Source organism: Crocodylus porosus, unplaced genomic scaffold, assembly GCF_001723895.1.
Source record: "Crocodylus porosus isolate Cpor-Errol unplaced genomic scaffold, CroPor_comp1, whole genome shotgun sequence".
Classification (NCBI taxonomy): domain Eukaryota; kingdom Metazoa; phylum Chordata; order Crocodylia; family Crocodylidae; genus Crocodylus; species Crocodylus porosus.
Window position 1 is genome coordinate 80,647,853 of NW_017728906.1, and position 23,680 is coordinate 80,671,532.

General features: G+C 40.2%; 2 protein-coding genes across 2 annotated transcripts in view; one reads left to right on the forward strand and one right to left on the reverse strand.

Moving 5' to 3' along the window:
• The window catches only part of CYFIP1 (cytoplasmic FMR1 interacting protein 1), a 129,302-nt gene that overhangs the window by 86,505 nt on the left and 19,117 nt on the right, over positions 1-23,680 (forward strand). The window contains exons 26-27 of the mRNA XM_019528472.1: positions 13,604-13,747; positions 18,530-18,620. Of these exons, the coding sequence (XP_019384017.1) occupies positions 13,604-13,747; positions 18,530-18,620 (235 nt within the window). The remainder of the gene's footprint in view (positions 1-13,603; positions 13,748-18,529; positions 18,621-23,680) is intronic.
• LOC109306154 (fibronectin type III domain-containing protein 9-like) lies at positions 3,590-8,388 on the reverse strand. The gene has a single exon (XM_019529433.1). The coding sequence runs from the start codon at positions 6,511-6,513 to the stop codon at positions 5,839-5,841; it is 675 nt and encodes a 224-aa protein (XP_019384978.1). The 5' UTR covers positions 6,514-8,388; the 3' UTR covers positions 3,590-5,838.

The window sequence follows — 23,680 nt, forward strand, 5'->3', positions numbered from 1 at the left end:
TTTTTTTTTTTTTTTTTTTATCTCCAACAAATTTCCCTAAGCACCAGCCCATGGGCAAGGCAGGGGCAAAAGCACCTTCTACCTCTCTTGTTCAAGCTGGCCCATTGAGCAGCCAAGAGGGAAAGTCCTGGGACTAGAAAGCGAGAGGAAGCCAAGAAAGAGGGAGCCTACCTCTTTTTGGCTCATTGAGATGGGATCTGTCCAGGAAGTGAGGGTGCCCGGGGGTCTAATCCTTGCTCTTCCGCTCAGTGTCATCTCACTATTCTATCACATGCCTATTTAATGCAAAACACAGAAGAATGCCTGAAAGTGAGATAAATGGGATGTGAGGCAACATTACACAAGGTTTATTTTGGTTTTTCCTGTCTTGGAATTTCCCAGATGCAGTTAAAGAAGAACGCACTTAATTCAGCAGAGACTGAAAGGAGAGGTTTTTATATAATAAAGTTTGTTATCAATTAAATAATTTATTTATCTAATCAATTGCACTTCAGTGCAAGTGAAATGGAAGGAAGTAGAGGATTATCTGTGGATTTTTTTTATGCCCATCAGGTTGCACGATTAAAATGACTTCAGTAATTTCACAAACTTTGACATTTTTTAAAGTGTACTGTTATGAGGAGGATGAATCTGGAGGCTTCTTAGATGCATTTGTAAAAAAAAAAAAAATACATTGGGGGTTTTAGGGTTTTTTTTAATTATCATACTTTCTTCACTGTGCTTTTTCATGTTTAGAAGAATATAGTTGTATAATTTGAGACTATATTTTGAAGTGTGTGTGTAACTTAGAGATGAACTTTTACTGTATATTTTTATTATTCGTAATTTTGTAATATAATTGAGCCTGGAGGTTGCTCTCAGTGTTCCCATTGTCCAGGCACTGAATGCATATCATATGTCTGTGCCTGTGTCAAAATACTTACCATTTTACAGAATTAGGGGCCTGGTTGGTTTTGTTTTTGAGTTGCGTAGGGACTAAGTAAGAATGAGTTATGGCCTGTTTTTTTTTATTTCTTTGACGTAATGCCTTCTGAGTTGTTGTCAGAGGCACCTAAAGTATTTAGGTAAGCGCTTCTTATTGACACGTGGTTCTTTTTCTAATATTGTGCCAAGCTAGAACAGTAAATTTTAGGTCAGCATAAATGCATTTATGTTTCTAGTTTCTTCAGCACCTTTTATATGCCAAATGTATTGAATCAAACAGTTTCCAAACACTGTAACATGCAGGTTAAATAATTCTGTGCAAAATTCTGGCGTTAGCTATCTACACTATTAAAGGGTAATTACAGAGAAGATTATCTGAATTGAAAACATCTCATGTAATCCAAATGATGAAAAATTCTAAATGGAAACATTTTGATTATTGTAGTTATGCCCAGATTTTCTTCTGGATTTAGTGACTACTGTTATGGTGAGTCTATTACCCAGAAATGAAGTAAAGGCTGTTGCTCAGGGCCACCATGTACAACCTGGACCATGGCCAGGCATGAGGCTGCTAGTAGTGGGTGGTCATCTTGGCTCACCCCATGTAGGAGCCCAAGCCTTGGTCCCAACCTCTGTTTATGGGGTATGGAGCCTGCCCACGAGCCTCCGTGGTGTCCCATCCCATGTGTCTTTGTCATCGGGGCTCCTAGGAGCTGTGGGGTTGTGGAGGAGGGTGTGGACACCCCTGATCTCCCCCATGTTGGATTTCCTTCAAAATAATATGGTCACCCTATCTCTAAGTGACAAGCACTTGAGGTCTGAGTTCTGGGTATATATTAATTAATTAAAAATAGGGGTGTTGAACACTCTTGGCCACCTAGGCTGGGTCCAGACCTCAGGGTGCATCTAGACCCACCTTCACTGGCTGGGCCCTATCTCGCCTCACCCCCAGATTCCCAGCCCTGCCAGCAGCCCTATATCCCAGGAGCAGGCCATATCTTTGATACTCCTGTTTTAAAGGAGTCAAAGTGCACCAGAGAAGAAAACATTCAGCTATCCCAATCAGTGTCCATTCAGTTCTTACTGCATGTGCATCAGCATTCATTTTCACTGGTTAGCTTTTGCTGGCAGTTTTAAGTAGCCCATCAGTACATACCTGCTCATCAAATAAGTGTTAAAATTAGAGGACATACTACTAAATCGCAGGGATACACAGGTGAACATGGTACTTTAAATCAGTGAAAAATGTAAAGGTAACTGATTTTCAGATTCCTGAAGGTTAGAAACCCAAACTATGCTATTATGAAATAGATTTTTAAAGCAAGAGAAAATGGGTACTGCAGTTCTGCTCATGGCAATGTTAAATAATTTTTTCAAAACTGACTAAAACAAAATCCCTATGTTTTGTTATTTAGGTACAGTATTAAACTTAGTGAAAGCCTGAAAGCAAGGATTTTTTATGGATGATATGGGACTATCTGCATGGTTGGGATCAACTTAGGCAAGCTTTCAAATGCAGTGGATTTGAAGACAAATTCACTGCTTTCAAAAGCTTATATAAGGGCCATGGCAGACATAATTTCCATCAAGCAACAGGTAATGTTGCTCAGTGGATGCTGTTGCTCCATATGACCTGTTTCACAGTCACAAGCTATTTGGATACTTTCATTTCCCCCTCCCCCCCTTAGCTATGCTATGAGACATGAGCTCTGAGCTCACCAGCTGAGACTCCCAATGGGCAGGAGTGTTGGGGCTTGAACTTTCCTAGGCTCCCTTATGTGGGGCTTTTGTACATGTGCCTTTTCTTTCTCCCCTACTTTCATAGATTGTAGAGTCGGAAGGGACCACAACGGATCATCGTGTCTGACCCCCTGCCCCTGGCAGGAAAGAGGACCAAGGTCAGATGACCCCAGCCAGGTGTCTATCAAGCCTCCTCTTGAAGACCTCCAAGTTAGGTGATAGTACCACCTCGCTTGGAAGCCCATTCCAAACTCTGGCCACCCTTACTGTAAAAAAATTTCTATGTTCCTATGTTGTATAAGTAAAGCATGTTATATTGAGTGTTTACACTCCACCTCTGACATGGAATTGGTGCTAAAAATCTCCTTAAAGATGCTAGAGGACTGGACAAACACTATCATCCTAAGTGTAACACAACACACGTTCAATACAATAAAGTACAATACAAACAAGCTGCAAAGATATTCTACATTTAATAAGTAAAATCTTTGTAGCTGGATCATCATTTTGTCATTGGGTGATAAGTTTCCTGAATATGTGATAATTACACATATTACAATGCATTGCTCTATTAACACATTCATTATACTTTAAATGTAATGTCTTCCAGGGACCTAAGTCTATCCCAGCCATGCAGCTGGTCCAGTAAAAGACATTATCCATAAAAAGTCCATGCCACTCACATTTCTTGGGCTATGTCTACAACATCACTCCAACATTATTAAAAGCATGAAGTAATACAAGGGTGTAGGTTGTAGCTGTGTTGGTCTAAGGACATAGGCAGACAGTGTTCTTTGGGGTAAATCTGATATCTTTTATTAGACCAACTCAAATAGGTTGTTTTCCCCCCAACTATTTGAATTGGTCTAATAAAAAATATCAGATTGCCCCAAAGAACCTTGTCTACCTGAAGTAGTTGAAAGATTTTTTTTTTTTGGTATCAGCTGAGAATGGCAAATAATTAGTAATATGTTAATAGATATTCTATCAAGGAAATATTTAGAGAGCATAAATCAATAGATTGTTGCACACTACATGTCTGTATAGCTATAGCACTTAAATAATTCATTTCTCTGCATCTTTCCAAAGGCATAGGCAAATCATTGGTAAATGCTGAGAACAGAAACAGGCCTCTTCGCTTTAGGCCTTAACTACAAGTTACTTTTGTCCATACGAGAACTTCTCTACTCTATATGAAGGGTAGAACAACTGACAACATAATTGATTTTTTGGCTCATTTCAAGTGGAGTGGATTTGTTTATTTCTCAGTCTGGGAAGCAAACCTACAAAGACAACTTCCTGTTCTGTGGAGGTTATATTACAGTTGCCTGCTTTGAAATGCCAGTAAATGTTTCAGGCCTCAAATGTAGTTTATTTAAAATAGTATGTGTAAGATAAAGGAAACGCAATCAATAGAAGAACATGTCAGGTTGGAGGTTCAGACAGGACACGAATGTTCATTTAGTACAGTAATACACATTTAAACTTGTTTCTATGAAAGAATAAATAGTCACTGTCCATTTGGCACACCAGGTATGCTGTGTCTCTTAACTATTTTTGTGCCAGGAGAAGAGAGCAAATGTACCAAGTTTGTGCCAGTTCTGATTTTCCAGATGTGTGACTGGTTTATCATTATGAAAGCTGAAGTTTGGGGTGCAAATGATGTGAAATGTTTCAAGAGTGGAGTAGGCAGCTGCCTTCTGTAAAATGTTTAAGTGGATGCATTTTTATCAAACCTGTAGATCACTCTGGTTTCCAGAAAGCATTTAGAACTGATGGCAGCTGCCACGCTAGTACTTCTCCTTCCTTAGCTGATGTGACAGACAGAGCTGGTTCAGTAGTTGACTTCAAGCTGACATTCTTATTTGATATCAATTTTAAAATATGTACATAAAGTCACAGTGTATCTTATAGCCTTGTAACACCCCCCCCCACACACACTGTATTATGCAGTCACACTAAGATTTATCAGTTTAAAAGGAAGAAAGATGCACGTAATAGTTTTAAAACTAGGTACCAGGCATGTGCAAAACTAGACCCAGAATGTTTTTTTTCCCCAGGGTTTACTGACTTCCAGTTCCAGGATCTTTTGGCAACTTGCTAAGAAATCCAGGACAACTGGTTGGCATGTACATTTCTAAAATTTCATACGTGCTTGACCATAGTTCGCTGCTTTTTGCCCTTAACTCATTACGAAATATTGCTGGTTGAATAAAAACCTGTTGTTGCGGAGTCTTTGTCCCTAAAACTGAAGAAGGCAGAGAGAGCAGCTAGGAGTTTGGTGCTGAAGTACCATCTCCTTCTTTCTGAGCCATGAGCACTTTTTTTTCTTTTGCAACTGTAACAAACCATATAGAGAAGGCTGCTCCAGATGCTCCCTGCATAGCCTTGAACAGAGCAGTTGTTTGGTTGAACTAGAGTATGTCTTTTTCATGTCATCATGCTGAATGTATTATTAAACTGGGGGAGGAATTTTGCATGAGAAGTCATTTCCCTCTCCATCCTCCCCTCCACAAACTGATTGATTTGGTTGTCATACTGTCTGACTGGAACTCGTGGAAGAGAAGGATCAAGTACAGCGTCCGTCAGTGAACTGCTCTGTTACAGAAGCAGCCTGGTTCTGAATGAGGAAGATGAAATTAATAACAGTAGACTGTTATACTAGTATGAGTTATTGTAATGTATTGCAGTAACATGTATATGAGCTGACTGCAGCATAGGAGTATCAGTCTCCATTTGCAATTTTCAATTCAATTTGCTTTACTAATAATAGAAATGTTTCTTCTGCTCATCCTTGTATATTTAGACTTTGAAACCAGGCTGTTATTTGCCTATCTACTCTTGCATGCCTCCCCTCCTCATCAAACCCTAAAAAACAAGAACAAAAAACCCCAAAAGTTCCATATAAAGTGATTGTTTTTTCCCCTCCTTATTCTAACAAAACCCAGCTGAAATGCTCAATTTTTGGTAGTCTAAACCTTAACATTGAGAACTTTCAGCCATGTATGGGATGGTGAAAAGGCCAGCTATGTTAAAGAATGCAGATGACGGGGCACCAGCAGGTACTAAAATATTTGAAATACAAGCTGTAAAAGATCAGAACTCTGTAGGTTAAAATATTTCAATTATTGTGTACAGCAGATCTTTGCAGTGGTTTTCACTAATTAAGGACATCTAATTTATGGTGGTTGTCTGTACAGATGTTGGCACTAATTCCTGGCTTGTGGAAGTTGGCATGATAGGCAGATCCTTAGAAGTTAAAGGATTTTCACTGACAGTAGCCAGTTGGACACAATCTGCATTTTTATTTTCGTCCTCTTGGAGTGGTTGGCTGGACCTGTTGAACTCCTTTGACGTGTGAGATTTGTTTTTGGACCAGACTTTGCCTTTCTCTTGTTCTGAATTCTTGTTTTGCTCTTCTAAGCGCGCTTGTCTCTTGCGACACCATATATGTAGGCAGCCGTAGAGCAAGATGCCAGCGATGATGAGAAGCAGAATACTGCTCGTTAGCCAAATGCCCAGTGCCAGATCCTTTTTTTTGCTGCTGGCAGATGTTGCATCTTGTTTTAGCGTGTGAAAAATTTTGCACTGGTCACTGGATGGGTTTGCAGATTGGCAGGTTACACATAGTATGTATGTGGTTAGTGGAGTTAGGTTTTCAATGACAAATGAAGATCGACTAGCAGGTACTCGCTCTTCTTTCTGAAAACTTTTTCGGGAATAACCTGACAGCACACTATTCCAGTTGGGGTGATACATAATACTGTAAAAGCTGTCAGCACAACTGGCCATTTTTGGCCATATTACCCTGGCTGTACTTCCTGTTATGTTTTGGACTGTTACTTCCATTTTGATGCAACTTAATCTTTTCCCCCACCCTAACCCCCCGTCTCCACAATTGTATCACCTCGGGACAGGCAGATTATTTTTGCAGCTCTGGAGAAACTGGGAGATGTCCAGGAAGCTTCAGCTTTGAGAGCTATATGGGTTTTCAGCGGTATGCTCTGGAATTGAAAAGAAGTACTTTATCTGATCGGTCTTCATCTATAAGCAAAGAGAATAGGTCACATTATTATTACTTAAAAAATAAAATCCAGCAACTCCCCACACCTTAGCACTGCTGTCTGAATAACTGAATAATGTAATCCTTAAATCATATTAATTATTCTTGGTTTTTTTAAGAGGCTTGCAAAACTTACAGAATCGCAGAAAAACAGGAACCACAGGAGGTCATCCAGTCCAACCCTCTGCTCACGGCAGGGCTATCTCTGTCCAAACTATCCAAGACAACTGGCCTTGTTTCTATATTCTTTTTATGATAAAACTCTTGTGGCAAGTGGAATGTGAAGTTAGTTTTCATTGTGCTAACCCAGCCAAATTAGTAACGAAAGAATTTAAAGTAGCATCAGTAGATCAGCTTACAAACAGAGCCTACTGCATAAATAGAAGTTTTTTATTATAATAATGTTTAATCCTGTTTCTGTGTGAAGGACTTGTCATTTATTGACATGTTTATCTCATACTGTTCTGACTTTATCATTCTTGACTCATGCTTTTCCTACTGGGAAATTTTCGTACTAGACTAATTTATAATAATTGTAGTTGTTTGGTAAAAGAGTGTAATATAAGAAAAATTAAATACTTAATAAAAAATATGTTTTAAAAGTGCTGAGAAAATTGTGAAGAATATTACTGTTCAAAATCAGCTGATTTATTCCATCTTTGGTGGATCTTCCAAAAAGATAGTTTGTAAAACTGTTTTTATTGAGATCATCTCTCGGGTAAAGATTTTCAAAAATATCCCAGCAGTGTAGGAACTTGAGTCTATTGACTTAGGGCTCAGTTTTCAATGGGACTTGAAAAGTTGCATGCTTTTGAAAATTGAACAAAAAATTCCTGACAAAAATGTTTATGGCAACAGTTAGGAAGGAACAATAGTTGTGATTTTACTACTACCACAGTATATTGGGTGCAAGGAAAGAAGTCTTCTGACTAACAATTTAGTACTGGAAAAGTTTTTGGTAAAGGAAGATTATAAAATTCTGACATGGTAAAAAAATTATATATTAAAATATTTTCACACTGTTTTTATGCAAAAAGGGACCAGAAATTGTACACTTTGGGGATCAAATTAAAATAACTATAACTTTGTGTGATTTTTTTTTTTTTCTTTTAAATCGAGCACTATCACTTAGTGAAAAACAAACAGAAAAACAAAACAACCTCCCCCACAAAGAAGTACCATATGTGAGAACACATTTCTCAGAACTCTCATTTGCAGCCAGTATGTTCATCCATAGTAGAACAGTAAGCATATTTTTAAAAGTATAAATACTACCCATCTAATTAATACAGGCAATTTTTTTTCTTCTTCCCTTGCTCCCCCAAAAACTTCTCAACAGTAGAGGCACCCTACCCTTCATAAGCAGAGGTGATGAAGCAATAAGATCCTAAAAATGTAGTTTGAATGAACTTGTTGGACAAACAGATGTGCATTAATAGATATCAACATCCTTTTAAATATTCCAACTGTCCACATCACTGTGATACCTGAGTGTTTGTTTGCTCTTGAGCTTCCCATATCTTTTTTTTTTTAAGTAAGTAGATCCCAGTTAGTTACACTTTTTCAGTAGGGTGTTGGTTTTTTTTAATTATTGCCTGGTAGCATTTTAGAACCCATCAGCTCCTCATCAAAGCTTTAATGAATAGCATTTGGAGGAGTGTTTTTAATATATAACACACACACGCACACAGTGGTAATCTAATTAGATGTAAAAATATATGAAATTGTTATTCAGATGCTTGAAAGACGCATTTGGTAATTTTATTGATTTATAAAATCAGTACTCACGTTTGCTTCCTGATATAAACCCTTAGAATAAGATTTTCATGTAGCGCAGTTATAACAAGATTTTCTGTGTCCTTTTAGCACAAATAATTTTTCATCATCTCTACTTGCCAGGTTTTTTTTTTTTTTTCTTTCAGATTCTGGACTGCATTTTCATTGCTTGTCACTTTCAAATTTATTCTCCAGGGATGCTGTTGATACCATTCCTTTGTCTCTTCTACTTAAATTCACACATGAGCACATCTTGTCTAAGGAGTCTGTTGCCTAGGTTTTCCAAGAACATATACAGGGAAAAATATGGCATTCTTTCTCTCACTTGCTTCGCCTCGGACAGTATAGTGCATGAGCACTCCACTTATAGGCTGCTCTGTGCGTACCTAGGCTTGCTTCAGTGATGCTCTGAGTGAATAATGCTTAGCACTTCAATGACATCAGCAAAACAGGAACTTCTTTTTTTTTTAAAGCAGAGGAGGGGGCAAGCATAGCTTTTTTAAAAAGAAAAGCTGCTGGCAGTGATTTAACACAAACTTTCCTCATACAGGTTTATGCCCTTAAGTGTCCCTTTATGTTTCTATGAATTACATTTTTTTTTATTTCTCTTTAAATCCCTTGTTAAGTTGCACATAGTGCTCCAGTAATCCAGTATTTACAGGTAGAGCATTTCAAGCTGTTTTACATGTCTGATGTAAAATGTTCAAAACATTCACGTGGAAATGTGTTATTTTTAGGCTGACTACTTCCGATTCTTTTATATGGGCTATGAGGCTTTTTGTATGTACTACTAAAGGAATATGTTTAGTGCTGCTTTTCTCTTCTGTGACCAAATTCTACCTTGTGAAATGTGCAGGTATCTTTTTGCCCCTTCTTTTCCATCTGTTTTAAAATTTTGTAGAGTAATTTGTTCTAATGAAATGCAGTTTGGTGAACGAATCAAGTACAGTAGTTTGGGAATGGGAATATACTGTACCTCTGATATTTTTAAGGTTGAACCCCTTGAGGAAACAAGGAATGTAGTATTTAAAATGATTAATATGAAACATTGACTTCTAGGGAGAACCTTTTTAGTATGGCCCAGTATATCAAAGTAAATTGTATTTAATCTGTGCATGTTTTCTTTTTCTTTTTTGCATGTAAAGTATGAAGCTTGATATTTTATTGATAACATTAGTATTTATAGGCAACACACTCTGAGACTGAGGCCCTCCAATGGAGACTCGTCTATTATCAGTTAAAGATTGGATGATGGACTAGAAAATAGAAAAGAGTGAAACGGGATATTAAGAGGGATTGCTCTAGTGAGGAATATCTCATCAGCTATGGTCTCTTACTTGAAACTGAAGGCTTATTGAGTCATCTTTTGTCATGAGTTATTCCGGCTACCTGTTTTAGCCAAGTATTCAGGAAATCACGAAAATAACCCTGAAGCCAAGCTGCTGTTGAAAGCCAGATACAGTAGTTTGCAAAATTAATTTTTGGTAAGTGTTTATCCAGCTGTACTAGTACTTCTCCCAATTTATTTCATACCCCCCGCTTTGGTGCATATTGTGCAGCTTTGTATTGTAATATTCAAGCAAGTGCAGTAGTGTTGGCCAGGCTAAGCTTAGAATTCAGTCTTTCAATCAGCTGTGATTTTAATAGCAGGATATTTAGCTTCTTTCCAAGTTGTCATGTTTGGATTTTCTTAATCTGCCGAACATCTGTTACAGCTTGAGTGCAGAAAGGAATATCCAAACAATTTGAATGCCGTGTCCCTCCCCCCAAAAATCATTATAAATATGCAATCTGTGTCAACAGATGCAGTTTAAAATATTATAGAGCGATATCTTGCTATGTAGTCCGTTCGCGCAAATCTGTTCTCCCTGAGCAGAAGGAACATAATAAAACCTTCAAAATAAATTCAGGAAATTCTAGATCTCCAGATTTGAAAGCTAATTTGCTGGCTTTTCTCTGTCATAGATAGCTGGTAGATATCAGCTGTGCATTTTTTTTCTAGTATAAACAAAATTACCTTTGCTAAAATAGACATCTGGAAATGGGAGAGTTAAAGTTCCAGCACTTAAAACTTATAACCAGTGATCCTGGTTTTTTTCTCTGAATACAAAATAAATAAATAAATAAATAAAATTGCAAATTCTCTGATAAATCCCAAATCTGTGATTTAAAATTAAGGGCTCCTGGGGCACAGCCTTTCCTTGGCCCTGCTGGTACCCCCCCACCCACAACCCCTGTCCCCACAGCCCTGCCAGAGGAGCCCCCAGCTGCCAGGGCTGTGGGGCCAGGGCCCCGGGTCTGCAGCTCCCTGCCCCCAACAGAAGGCAGTGGCTGGTGCAGTGGAGCAGAGCATGGAGCTGCCTCCACCCCACTGCCTGCCACCTGCCTGCTGCAGGCCCGGGCGGGGGCTTGCTCCCTGTCTCAATGCACACTCCCAGCAGGGCAGAGGGGACCCACACCCCCCAGATCTGTGTTTTGGGTGTGGGTGTGCACTGCGGGCTTGGGGTCCTGCCTGCTGCCATCCCCCAGGGCCTCCACAACCTGTGGGTGCGATCTGGTGCTGCAGGCCAGAGTACGATCACCCAGGAAAGCTACTTGCAGCTGCAAGCTCTGTGCCGCCTTGGTGACATGTCCTCCATGTGTGCAACAGGAGTGAGGGGCACAACCCCGTGCTGCCTCCTGCGCTGCCACTGCATGTGCAGGGGATGCCTTGCCAGGGCAGCGCGGAGCTTGCAGCGGCAAGCAGCTGTCCTGTGTGGCCCTATTCTGCCCTGCAGCACTGGGTCACATCTCCTAGGCCGCAGAAGCCCTGGGGGAGGGCAGCAGGGAGGGAGCCTGAGCCCATGGCAGCAGGCTGCCCTGCCACTGCCCCGCACACAGATCTGGGAGGCGCAGGTCCCCCTTTCATCCTGGGAGTTGGTGCAGTGGTGGGGAGCTGGCCCTGCCCCTGGACAAGCTGCCCACAGCCTTGTCCCGCTCCCTGCTGGGGCTCTGCAGCTGTGCATTGTGGTCCTGGGCCCCAAGTCCCACACACTGCCTGGCAGGGCAGCAGCCCCAGCCCTAGCTCCATCCAACTCCTTCCCTTCCTCCCTCCCTATGGGGGCCTCAATCCCTGTCCCCCCCTCCCCCCGCAACACTTACCTGTGGGAGCTGCTCTCTGGGCTGCCTGGGGCCATGTGCATATACACGCGTGTGGTGCCCCCTGCCTGATCACCCTTCTCCCATTCCCTCCCAGCCCCCTGCAGGCTGGTACTCTGCCAGCCTGCAGAAAGCTCACTGCAAAACCCACAGGTTTCTCTGCTAAAATGAGAAATCCACGTTTTACTCTAGTAAGGGGGGAGATCTGTGTTTTATGCTGTTTTTCCATGGGAAATGGAAAACCTGGATCTCTGCTTATAACTAATAATATAAAAACTAACATCTAATCTTATACCCTATGTTTTAAATAGTTAAACTGCAACATAAATGGGGAACTGGCAACAAAGTAATTTAATTGTGTAATTTCCACTTTGGTCATTTCTTATGCTAAGTGACTTTTTTTCATTTAACAGAAAGTTGAACTAGAGCTAGCTCAAATGTGCCTGTCAGCTTAGTATAGCTTTAGTTCCCGAGTGGTCATAGTGGGTACCCAGATATGAGTACATTACTGTAATCGTTTGTTTACTTGCATGGATAATTGTGCTTGGATCCACACTGGAGAGGTGTCTTAGTGAGGAAAAAATGGGGCTGGAAGAGAGCTCAGGAGGTCATCTAGTCTGGCCTCTCACTTAAGGCATGTTCATCCCAGACAAGCATCTGGAAAGTACTCAGTGCAGGTTAGACCATGTGATGGGCAGGGATGGACTGGGAGTGGGCAGGGATGGACAATGTGATTGATGGGGAGGGATGGACCTGGGCCTGTGCTGTTACTGCCCCACAATCCACCCACCAGTTCCACTCCTGAGTGCCACTTCCCGCCTTTTGAGTCCTGGACCAGTCTCCATGGAGACCCCAGGATCACTGGGCAGTGACAGCCCCAGGGGCAGAGCCATTTGGGGGGGTTTGGTGAGTTGTTGGGGTGGGGAGGGGGGCGAGTGGCAGATGGTACTAACCTGGCCTGTGAAAACTCCCTAAGTGATCCTCCTGCCCAAGTAATTGCCCACCTCTGGTCTAATTGTACACCTAGCTTGGCCAAGAAAACTGGGCAAATTTCCTCAAAAGAATCCGTGGAATCTCTGCCATTTCCCTGGACGTCAGCTATGTGCAGTCTTCCAGACCCTCAGATGATGAAAATCTGCCCAGTCCTTTTTCTTTATTCTGGGGATCAATGGGAGCTCAGGCTGACACCTGCTTTCAGTCCTAATTTTGTGTGATCATGTGTGCACAGTTACTGCTGTTCTTGTGCCTACAGTTAGTATGAAACAAGGCATGGGGAGTTACAGGCTTATAGGAATTAAGAAGTTGTTGGGGCTTGGGACTCCTAGCTAATGGTCTGGGTCCAGGAATTATTTGACAGTATAATTTCCATTAGCTTGTTGACCCAGTGCTGGACCATTTGTTTTGTTTTGGTATAGAGAGCAGCGGGTTTGAGTGTCAGATTTTATTGTATTCAATTTGCAGAGAGCAGTAACTTTAGGAGTCTGGTCTCATTACTGGAGCCATTAGAGCATTAGAATAGGCATCATAAAATGGAAGCTGAAGTAGCTTCCATCAAGAAATTTCTTCCCTCTAAATGATCTGTAAATGAGACTGATACCGGGATAAGTACAGTTTTATATTTAGGAGCCTAGGTATTGGTCTGAGCCACTTCTGTGCTCTTCTAACCATGACTTAGACATAAATTTGAAGGAGAAATGAACCTTATGTAATGCAAGGTAAGTGGAAGGTGTCTGGTCACCAGCACTTAATGGTTTTAAGCATTTGATATCATTGATATGGAGAATTTTAATTTTTAAAAGGATGCTTTCTGTTTAATGTTATGTATTTGAGATAAAGAGGCCAAGTCCTGAGAGTTTAGTACTCTCAAAATATTACTCGGAAAGCAAAGAACATCATGCAAGAGAACTATGAAAGTGCAGTTAATTGAGATGTTTTGTTAATTAAAACTTTTTTTATCATCAGGCATTGAATTTGGCTTATTCCAGCATTTATAGCAACTACAGGAATTTTGTTGGGCCCCCACACTTTAAAGTCATCTGCCGGCTTTTGGGATACCAAGGCATTGCTGTGGTAATGGAGGAGTTGCTGAAAGTTGTCAAGAGCCTGGTATGTTAAACTCTTTTTTCTCTCTATATCCAGATTGCCTCTAATGCAGGGAAAATGTTTTGTGTGCAGTAGGAGATGCCTGTAAATATAAGTACATTGTGTTCCTACAGCTATAAAGTTTGAGGAAGGAACCAAAACTTCCAAGAAATGTCATTCGCAGAGTTGTCTGTGAAAGCTTTAACTAAACCTCAGCTAGCGATACTGTTGTAAGTTACATACATATGATGTTAATTTGCTGAACTAAAAGTCAGCCAGGAAAAAACCCCTAATGAATTAAATGTATGTTCATTATCCAAAATGATTTTCAAAATGCTGCAAAAATCTGAGTAAGTGCTCATGTATGTAAAGTCTGTGAATGGCAATCATATATTGTAGCCTTTCATTTGGAGAAACAGAAATTTTTGCAGAAAGGTAATTCTGACTGAGATTTAATCATATAACCTAGGGAGTTTACATATACATCTTCTATTAAATTCAACATAAGGTATGTATCCAACTTCCCTAGATCTTCCACTGAAACTAACAGAAAATGTTTGTATGCTACATGCTGTTTTGAACATATATTAAAACATATTTGAAAAATGAGACACAGTTGTTACAACTGAATTCACTTCACATTCTGATGACTAGTTTTTTTTGCCTATTAGAACTGCTGCTGGAGTGTTTTATCCTGCCTTCTGGTACTGTAAGTGTGATGTCGTAGCTGTGATAATCCAGAAATTGTGCGAGTGGCAAGGATTTCTTAGGGGAATATCTTTTATTGGACCAACTATGCAGTTGGGATAGAGTTAGACAGACTTTCAAATGCAAAACTTGAAGAATGTCTTGCATTTGAAAGCTTGTCTAACTCTATCTCAACTATACAGCTGGTCCAATAGAAAATATCACCCTAAGAAATCTTTGCCTCTCATATCCTGCATTCTCTAATTTTAGGGGTTTTCATGAACATCACTTTTGCCAGATGACTATATTTTAGATAAGAAGGAAGGCTTAATCTTCAGGAATGATCCAGCCGTGTATAGTTTCAAGCCTCTTTAGAACAGTTTGAAGTTCAGAACTTTTGTTTTTAGCTTTATAGATTGTCTTCTCTGCACCAGAGAAGCAAGAAGGGAGGGGAGTACGTGCTGTTGGTTAAAGCAAAAAACTGTATATGGATGCGCATTGTGGTTTGCTGGCATATGACAAATTTCCAATTTTTCATACTACCAACATCACCATGGTATCTTTCCTTCTCTGCTCCAAAGACCTTATAACTACTTGTGTTATTACATGAGTCAGGGGACAGATGTGGATGCCTCAAAGGGAGGGAAGAAGATTTTTTCAGAGGAAAGAATCTAGTTTAAGGTAGACAAGTTTCTTTGGGTGAATCTGATTTCATTTATTAGACCAACTTAAATAGTTAGACATTTTTTTTAGCAAGCTTTCGGGTTTAAAAACCCTTCGTCAGGCTGAGGCAGTCTCTGCAGTTGATCTTTTTAAGGTTTCATTCATTTGATTTTCTTCTTTAGAAGGGTGTTTGGTATAAATGTTTTTTCATAGTGTGGGAATTCAAGTGGTGTGGTAGTGGAGACCATTCACATCATGATTTAATGATGAGTTAGTGACTGGTATTTCATCAACAGAAGTTTGGGAGGTTTCATTATTTAAGGTGTAAAAAAAAAAAAAAAAAAAAAAGGCCAAACCCTTTCTGCTCCACTGATTTATATATGTGAATTTGACCGGTTGAGTGATGGTCTTATCAACAGTATATTCTCAGACACGTGACAGTACTAGCAGTCATACTTGTCTGCAGTGATTCCTGCAATGTCCCAGAGGCCTTCCAATCTGTTAAGTGATGAAATGGGATTCAAGACTAGTGTATTGACACAACAACTCGTTCGATGAATGACAGAAAGGCTTTATTTACTACAAGTATTCACTGTTAAATGAGCCTGAAGCAAAGCTAAATCAAATATATTTAGCTGTAAAAATGATAATAGCTCACCAATACAGGCAAAGAGGTGGTTTCAGTGTTGTCAGCTTCTCCAGACATGGATTCATTCACCAGGAGATCAGCTGGGTGCAGTAGCAGTTCTTGTCGGAACAATTTCTCATTCTTGAAGCATGCCTGGTTTAGCTGTCTTGTTCTTCTTTTAAGCCCTTTAGCTCACCATCGTCAAAGCATCCTTGGAGCTGTATGATAGAGAGAGAAGCCCAAGCAGTAATTAACGGGAAAATCCTGTTAATCAATCTGTTCATTAGTGGTTATTAGAAAGTACCAATTTTAATTGAATTACCTTCCTTAGTAACAACAGTTTATCAATTTCTATTAAGTTGGAACATACCAAGAAATTAACAACCAGGAAAAACACAAGATTTTAGAGTCATCGTCCTTGGAAGATCAGGAGAACCACTGAGGCAAAACAGAAGTAAATCAGGAGGAGACACCTATCAAAGCCCATATGGAGAATGTCTCTTCCTACACATAATCATGAGTTAATTGTAAAGAAATACTTACTGTACTAATTAATCAAGGATAGACATTTCACACAGTTACAGACTAGACAAAGAGGAGCCTGCTTAAAATCATCATAAATATAATAAGATAAGCTGGAAGTGCTGGCTCACTTTTCCTTTTCGGAAGGTCCAGCCACAGACTTGCATCCTCTTGCACTATGCAGTTGTCATCAATGTTTTGTATTTTAACTTTTGTGAGTAGGCCCAGCTCAGCTTTAGTTTCACAGTCATCACAGCCTTTTGATAAAGGAGGATGTCTGCTGGAAGGAGCCTAAAGAAAGACAGAAGTTAGGAAAAAGTTTCAAGTAAGGATCTTCTCTTTGACAAGTTGTATTTCCCTGAAGGGAGCCTGATAGATTTGGGTGTCTCAGAGGGTTTAAATGTAGACAGGAGTGGCTTTTTGTAGTTAAATGCAGTGAAGGGCTATCTGTAAGGAGCTATATGGAAGAAGGCCCATCGTGGCACTGTGTGCCAAGCTCATAAGCCTGACAAGCAAGGTTAAGAATGCTGGTGAAGGTGAGGATTGGGGTAGGGGAAAGCTAAGGTAGGGTTTGGACGTAATGACACAACAGATGTATTGGAAGAGGAAAGTAATAACATTCAGTTAGACAAGGCAAATGGATCGCTTCAATGGTTATGTCTTGTTTGGATAGACCAGGTACAGAGGGTAGGGAGCCTGAAAGGGAGGAATTCCATACAGCCCCCAAGTTGGGAGTCTGACGTGTAGAGCAATGTGATGATAGCAATGTAGTTTGGAGGTGATCTTAAGAAGCTTGGTTTTGACCACATTAGTTTTAGACAGAAAAGATACATGAGAGGAAGTATGAAGACAGGCAGTCAGTATATGAGATCAGATGGAAGGATGTATGTATGAACTGAGCTCTCCAGGCAGGGAGAGGGAAGAATAGGATGTGATTACAGAATTAAAAACTGTATCATAATTTGGGCCCTTCTTACATTGCCTTACTTTTTTTCAATATTGAGTTTATCTTGACTCTTAAAATATATGTAATATTTTTATACCTCTCTCGAGCCCTTGTTTTCTACACAAGATACATAGTGGAAGCGCAGCCTTTTCTGCAAGAAATAAGATCTAAATTTCTGTACACCTTTTTTGCAGGCCTTGGCTAATGTTGTGCCATTGCTGCTGTAGCAAGTGCTGGTTTGAATAATGAATATTGTATGAATAACAATGCATATTGCTTATGAATGCTGGGATGTGAAGGCCTCTGAACTCTGACAACAGAGTTCACTACAACAAAATGCAAATACACGTGCACATATATATTAAACTGAAGCTTTTCTAAGCCAAACATCATAAAGTAAGGAGAAAAAAGGTGTGTTGAGGAAACGATGTGCTTGTCTTTGGTATCTTTGACTATTTTGTTTTAAGTAGCACTATAGTTTAAGGACCATCACAGTTATGATGGTCCAGAGAATATGTGAAAAAACATGGGTTTTTTTGGAAATATTTTTTATTTGACCAACTATATAGTTGAGAGAGATGCTAGACAAGATTTTGGCACAAAATACCTTTCCCCATTCGCTTTGAAATACTCTTCCACTAACATCAACCTTCTAGATACCATGATCTACATCCAGAATATTATCCTGCAAGCAGATAATATATATTTTATAAAATATATTAAACCACTACACTTACCCCTACAGAATTAGTAATGATCCCAAACACACCAAGAACACTGTAATCTTTTGCCAGGCCTTTACCACTGAATTTGCCTTAAGGGAAATACTCGTGACACTCACTTCATAAGCCTAAAAACTACCGTCATCCAGTAAGGACACTCCAGTACTTTTCATAGTTCATTTAGAAAAAAGCATTGTGCAACTTAGTCATTTCAACCTTGTTCCTGCATATTAATGATTTAACATACATAGATGGTATTGCTAAAGAATGTAGATTTATTCACATAAATGTTTGTAGATTCTCAAGCGTTAAACTGTCTGTCAGTTCACTTGTTCAAGGTTTACAATGTGAAATTGTAATTCTGGTAATCGGAAGCTTATTAAAGCTATAGCTTGGTCTGTTTTGGGGGAAAGTTTGCGTAGATAATTCAACTGGAGTATTTTTCTAAAGGTGTCTTATGAGTATGTGTGCTTTTTTTTTTTTTTTTAAGAGTATGAAAAGAAAGGATGGTGACTTGCAGAGTGAAGAAGCACAAGATTTTAAAATCTATTCAAGCTAGCTGTAGATTGAACTGCATAAACGTGGCTATTGTTAGTTCAACAGCAATAATGCGTTTATGACCATCTGTCTTCCCTCAGCTGCAAGGTACGATTCTTCAGTATGTGAAGACCTTAATGGAAGTGATGCCTAAGATCTGTAGGTTGCCCAGGCATGAGTATGGCTCTCCAGGTGAGTTGACCTTGGCCGTTATCATGACAGTCTTAATTAGAGGACACTGATTCCCTGGTTCCAGTATCTTTTTATTAACAATTCTCATGCATGCATCTCATTGTAAATAACTTTCAAATAGCCACTGTTTATATAAGGGGCACAGAGTGCCTGACTAGTGATTGAAAGATGGTAACACTTACTGAAAGCTGTAGAAGTTACTGAAATGCTCACCTTGTACAAATGTGGATACTTGCAAATTAAAGGCTGAAAATGGGCAAAACCATAACTTAATTAAGTAGGAGCTGCGCTTTCTAAATTCTTTTCCTGTTCTCTTGTATACTTCCACATGACTCCCTGCCAGGCAGTGTTGGATGTAAAGTCTGTCTAAATCTTTGTAGTCTAGATGCTAGATCTTTGAAGACTGTCCCTGCTCCCTCTTTTGTGCTGGACGCATGTAAGATGGCATGTATAAAATTCCTCTGGAAGGCACGTTGGGTGCAAGTCAGGATTTAGTTCTGCCAGAAGAAATATGCCTGAGGGCAGGGGAGAGTTATCCTTGCCACTTAACTTGAGTCATAGCAGTTGCAGAAGAAAAACCTCCTCTAGAAACTGGATGGCACAAAAAGTAGTCATTGCTAATTCATATTTGTCATTCTGTTCAGTCAGATTTTGCAGCTCCTTCCCCCGGTCCCAAACATTCCTTCTCCACAGCCTCGGTAATACAATTACTCCTTACAGTGGGTGCCTACCTTTTATTTCTCCAAAGTTACTTAGGAAAAATAAGTTATTTAGGTTTGTTAAATGGCATTTTAGCTGGAAGGAGGTTGAATTTGCTCCCCACAGTATGCGTCACCGTCATAGTCAAGGCTGAACCAAATCAAGGACTTGCTAAGTGTTTTTTCCTGTTTTCTCTCCCTTTTAGCATAGAAGTGAATGAATCATGTCAATTACCCTGTATAAAAATGCTGAAGTGTTTGAAATGCCCTTTTTCCTGGACTAGGAATAAGCAGCAGGTCCCTGTGTAGAGGGAAAGCAACACAAGGGCCAGGAAGCTAACTTAGGTTCATCTGTCGAAGGTCCTTTGAGCAGGTTCTGTTAGTTAGTAGAGTCCTTCCTCTCTAAGAAGCAGCAGGCAAGATGCCCTCTGGCAAGCATCCTGGCATTCATGGAGAAATCCTCCCAAAACTCATTAAGGGACCCTTTCTACAGGCAAGATGAAGCTTGTTTATTCAGGCAACAGCTTCCTTGGGGAGCTGGTCCAAGACCGTGGCAGAAACTCCTGACTCAGACCTGAGTAGTTTTCCTTTTCAGGTACATCATCCACCTGGTCCTGGTCTTCACTTAATTTTTCCCCTGGCAGAGAGAGGGGAAACCTCCTATAGCTGCTGTTAGTTCTGCCACTTGGTGCGCTCTAAAAAGCTGCCCAGAGATTGCAATTAAGGAACTTTGTGATATAAGATACTGAACAGAAATGTGTGGACATCAGTGGCATTCGCAGCAGAGGGAAGCATACAGATCATGACTTTTCTTTGTACTGTCCAACACTCTGCCTCCCACAGCTTTCAGCATAAATACCCAAAAAGAATGGGCACTAATAAGCATGGGCACCACTGAAGAGAACTGAAAAACCCATTCTGGACTGGTGCAAAGTGATGTGAACAAGGACGCAAGCATCCACTCGTATCTAAAGAATTACTGCATAATGCTCTGGGCTGGCTTGATGGATTGTGCATTTATCAATTTGAATGCGTTTCTTTTCTTTTATCTATTTATGACTAGCTATGACCGCTTAGCAGCCCCCAACTTCTTGTGCAGCTCAAACTTTTTCCATTTGAACAGTATGTGAGACTTGAGCTGCTGCAATTTTATATCCAGCTTTGCAGATTTGTAAGTGACTGCTAAAAGGAACGGCAGATGGAGGGGAGGGCACTAGAGTTCAAGGGTCCTACTTCACCAAAGGTTTTGTTTCCATAGAAACGATCTTAGAATGGTGCAGAACCAGCTCATCTTGTATTTTTGGATAAATATACTTATGACAAAATTAACGGTAAGGTTTGAAGGCCTGGTAGTGGTAGTGGCTCTCAGGGTTTCAAAGGCATGCTGTCCTGTATGCTTATTTTCAACTCATCTCCTTATTTAAACCATTGTGGAAATACAATTTTCTTACTTAACTTGACTTTCTTACCACTAAGCTTTTTCAGTACATGAAGATGACTGCTCTTGTTCTAAACGTCACAGGTAGTGAGTGCCCTGCCCTGCCCTGCCTTATTAAAATGTTGCTGGGCATCAGAAAAATCCTGAATGTTGTCATCGTTGTAGGAGCAAGGTCAGAGTTGTGCTATTGATGGAGAAGCTGTAGAGGGGAACAGAGGAGGGAAAAAAAAGTCCTCACCTACTATATGAACAAAAATTGCTGCATAATTTTAAGGACATGGAATTGCTATATGCAGACTTTGGAGAATAACTGTTTTAAGGTTCTGAGACCTAAAATGATTTAAAGCAGTCTTGGAAATGATGTTAGGCAGGCAAACTCCTTCCCCCCCCCCCCAAAAAAAAAAAAAAAAAAAGCATTAAGGCCTGACCAGTCCCTGAATCTATATATGCCCAGTTCCTCCGTCTCCAAAAATGGTAATGTTTCAGTCTCCACCATCCGTGGGAGTCTCGTACCATATTGTTTTGGTGCCCCAGGGCACTGGTGGAGTGCTGTTAAGGCTACAGATTTCTTTCAGCTGTTTTAGCAAGCTGTGAGGAGGAGGAAGAGGAGGAGAAGGATTGCTGGAAGCCTCCCAGAATGTGATCAGAAGGGAAGTATGCAAGTAAACTACTCTGGATCCTCTCAGTAGGACAGGGAATTCAGGGCGAAGCCAGGGTTCACAGTCTACTTCAGTGTAACCAGAGAAAAGGGGAATTTTGACTGTCTGGTTTTAATGCTTTTCAGAACCCAAGTATTTGTGCATTTGCCTGCACAGCATTCACTTTCAGGTGCTTAGTGTTCTAAACTTTTGTTTTCCTTTCTGCAGTGAAATCTCAAGAATTTCAATAAGGCTATTTGAAAGCCGATTTCCTTGGAGATGGCCTTCAAAGGCATGTGCTTATTGGATGGGAATAAAAATTATTCTAATCCCCTGTTGGGAAAACAAAGCAGAAATTGAAATAGCATTTTCATAAGATGAAAATCCTAAAGAGCCTTGGTGAGGCACTAAATGCTCTATCAAATACAGAAAAAGGGAATAACAGCATTCTCGTTTAGTGAACAAAGCAATCAAGGGTGCAGAGGTGGTAACGTATAATGGGCCTTGATCACTCAGACTTATGCATGCACTTCACCCTGTATGTAGGAAGTAGTCCTCCTGAAGTCGATTGCAAAATGTATGTATTTATATGATCAGGACCTTGGGTTTGTATTAAAATATCTACATGAGAGAGAACATAAAATTAAAGGTTATACTATGGCACCCAGCTTCTGAGGTGGCTTTTTAACATGGATTTTAGGGGAGATTTAACTTCATAATGAGCAAATAAGCATTGTACTGCAGAAAGTAAAGCATAGCAGACAACTAAACCAACTTAATTCCTTTAAAAATCAGACATGACGCTAATCTGTGCTTTAAGTGTAGGAGATTTATGTCCTAAAACCTGGTAGATGATAGACTTCTTGAACGGTTGACCATAACTTTTCAATACGAAGCAGAATTGTTTTACAGAAAATGAGGTGTGACCTCCAATGTTGAAATCCAGCCAGTTTAAATTGCTTATATTGACTTTGTCAGCAAATTTAGGAAATCAGACCATGCAGCTAAAATGCATCTCCCCTAGAAGCTGAGGGATCTCTGAGCCATGGAGCAGGAATGAGGCCTGATCCTTTATTAATCCTGTAGACTTTACTGGATATATTTTACAACAATGCAACTTTGCTATTGAAAGCTGTGCAAACCAGATAGATGCAAGCAATAAATGTATGAATAACATTAAATAAGTCTAGTCAAGTCACCCTTTCCTGTCATGCCTGTATGGATAACAAAATGTAATTAAAGAGTCAGTCAGCCTTGAAAAAGAGTCTTGAATAATTGTTCCTGGGGATACTGTAAATCTGAAGGTGATTTAGTAATTTAAAAATTCTGCCTGTTGAGTTTGTTTAAATGAAACACTGTCAAAGGTGTGAAGTTGCACACCACATCTGCAATTCAATACAACTGTTACTCCTAGGACCATTTGATTTGGAGGCATGGGGTTAGGTTTCTAGGAAAATGTTCTGGCTTTATTGTGTATGTTTAATCTGCTGTATATGGTACAACCATATGTTTTACCATGTGGTCAGATGTAGATGGAGGTTGGCATCACTGAAACACTCGCCAGAACTTGACAGTGTTTTCCTAGCGTTTGTGTCCAGCACATGGCTCCAGCCTGCTGCCTGTATCATCCTTGGGCAGTGGTTCCTTTAACATTTTGCTTGCCTTGTTGGAGCTTGTAGGGATGCTGAGCAGTAAGAGCCTGCAAGATGCATTCCACCTGTATGATGGGTGGTGGCTGTACAGAGAGAATTTGCTTTTTCTAGTATCACCATGTACTGGTATCAGCTGCACATTAAATACTATTTTAATTGCAGACCGGGTGGCCTGACTTGCACAGCCACAATGGCGCAACAGCATCAGTGTTGGCAGCAACTGTGGGATTGTTCCCTCTCCCTCCCTCCCCTGCACTCTTTTCCCCCCTGCCTTGAACAAGCTGTTATTAGCCCCAGAGCCCCTGCCAGAATCCAGAACTCACTTTTGTAAAGGAGGTGAAGAGAATGATAATTTCTTGCATATGTAAAGCTGCTGACAGCAGGTAGGGTTGTTCCTTACAGCACTGCCAAAAGGTCAGGGTGCATAAAAACTGATTTTCAAAAACAATCGTAAAACCCACCAAACTCAAACTCTACAAAATAGTTTTGTTTTCATTTATCTTGAAACATGTTAGTTCATAGATTTCATAGACATTAGGGCTGGAAGGGACCTCGGGAGATCATTGAGTCCAGCCCCCTGCCCAAAGGGCAGGAAGTCAGCTGGGGTCATAGGATCCCAGCAAGATAAGCATCC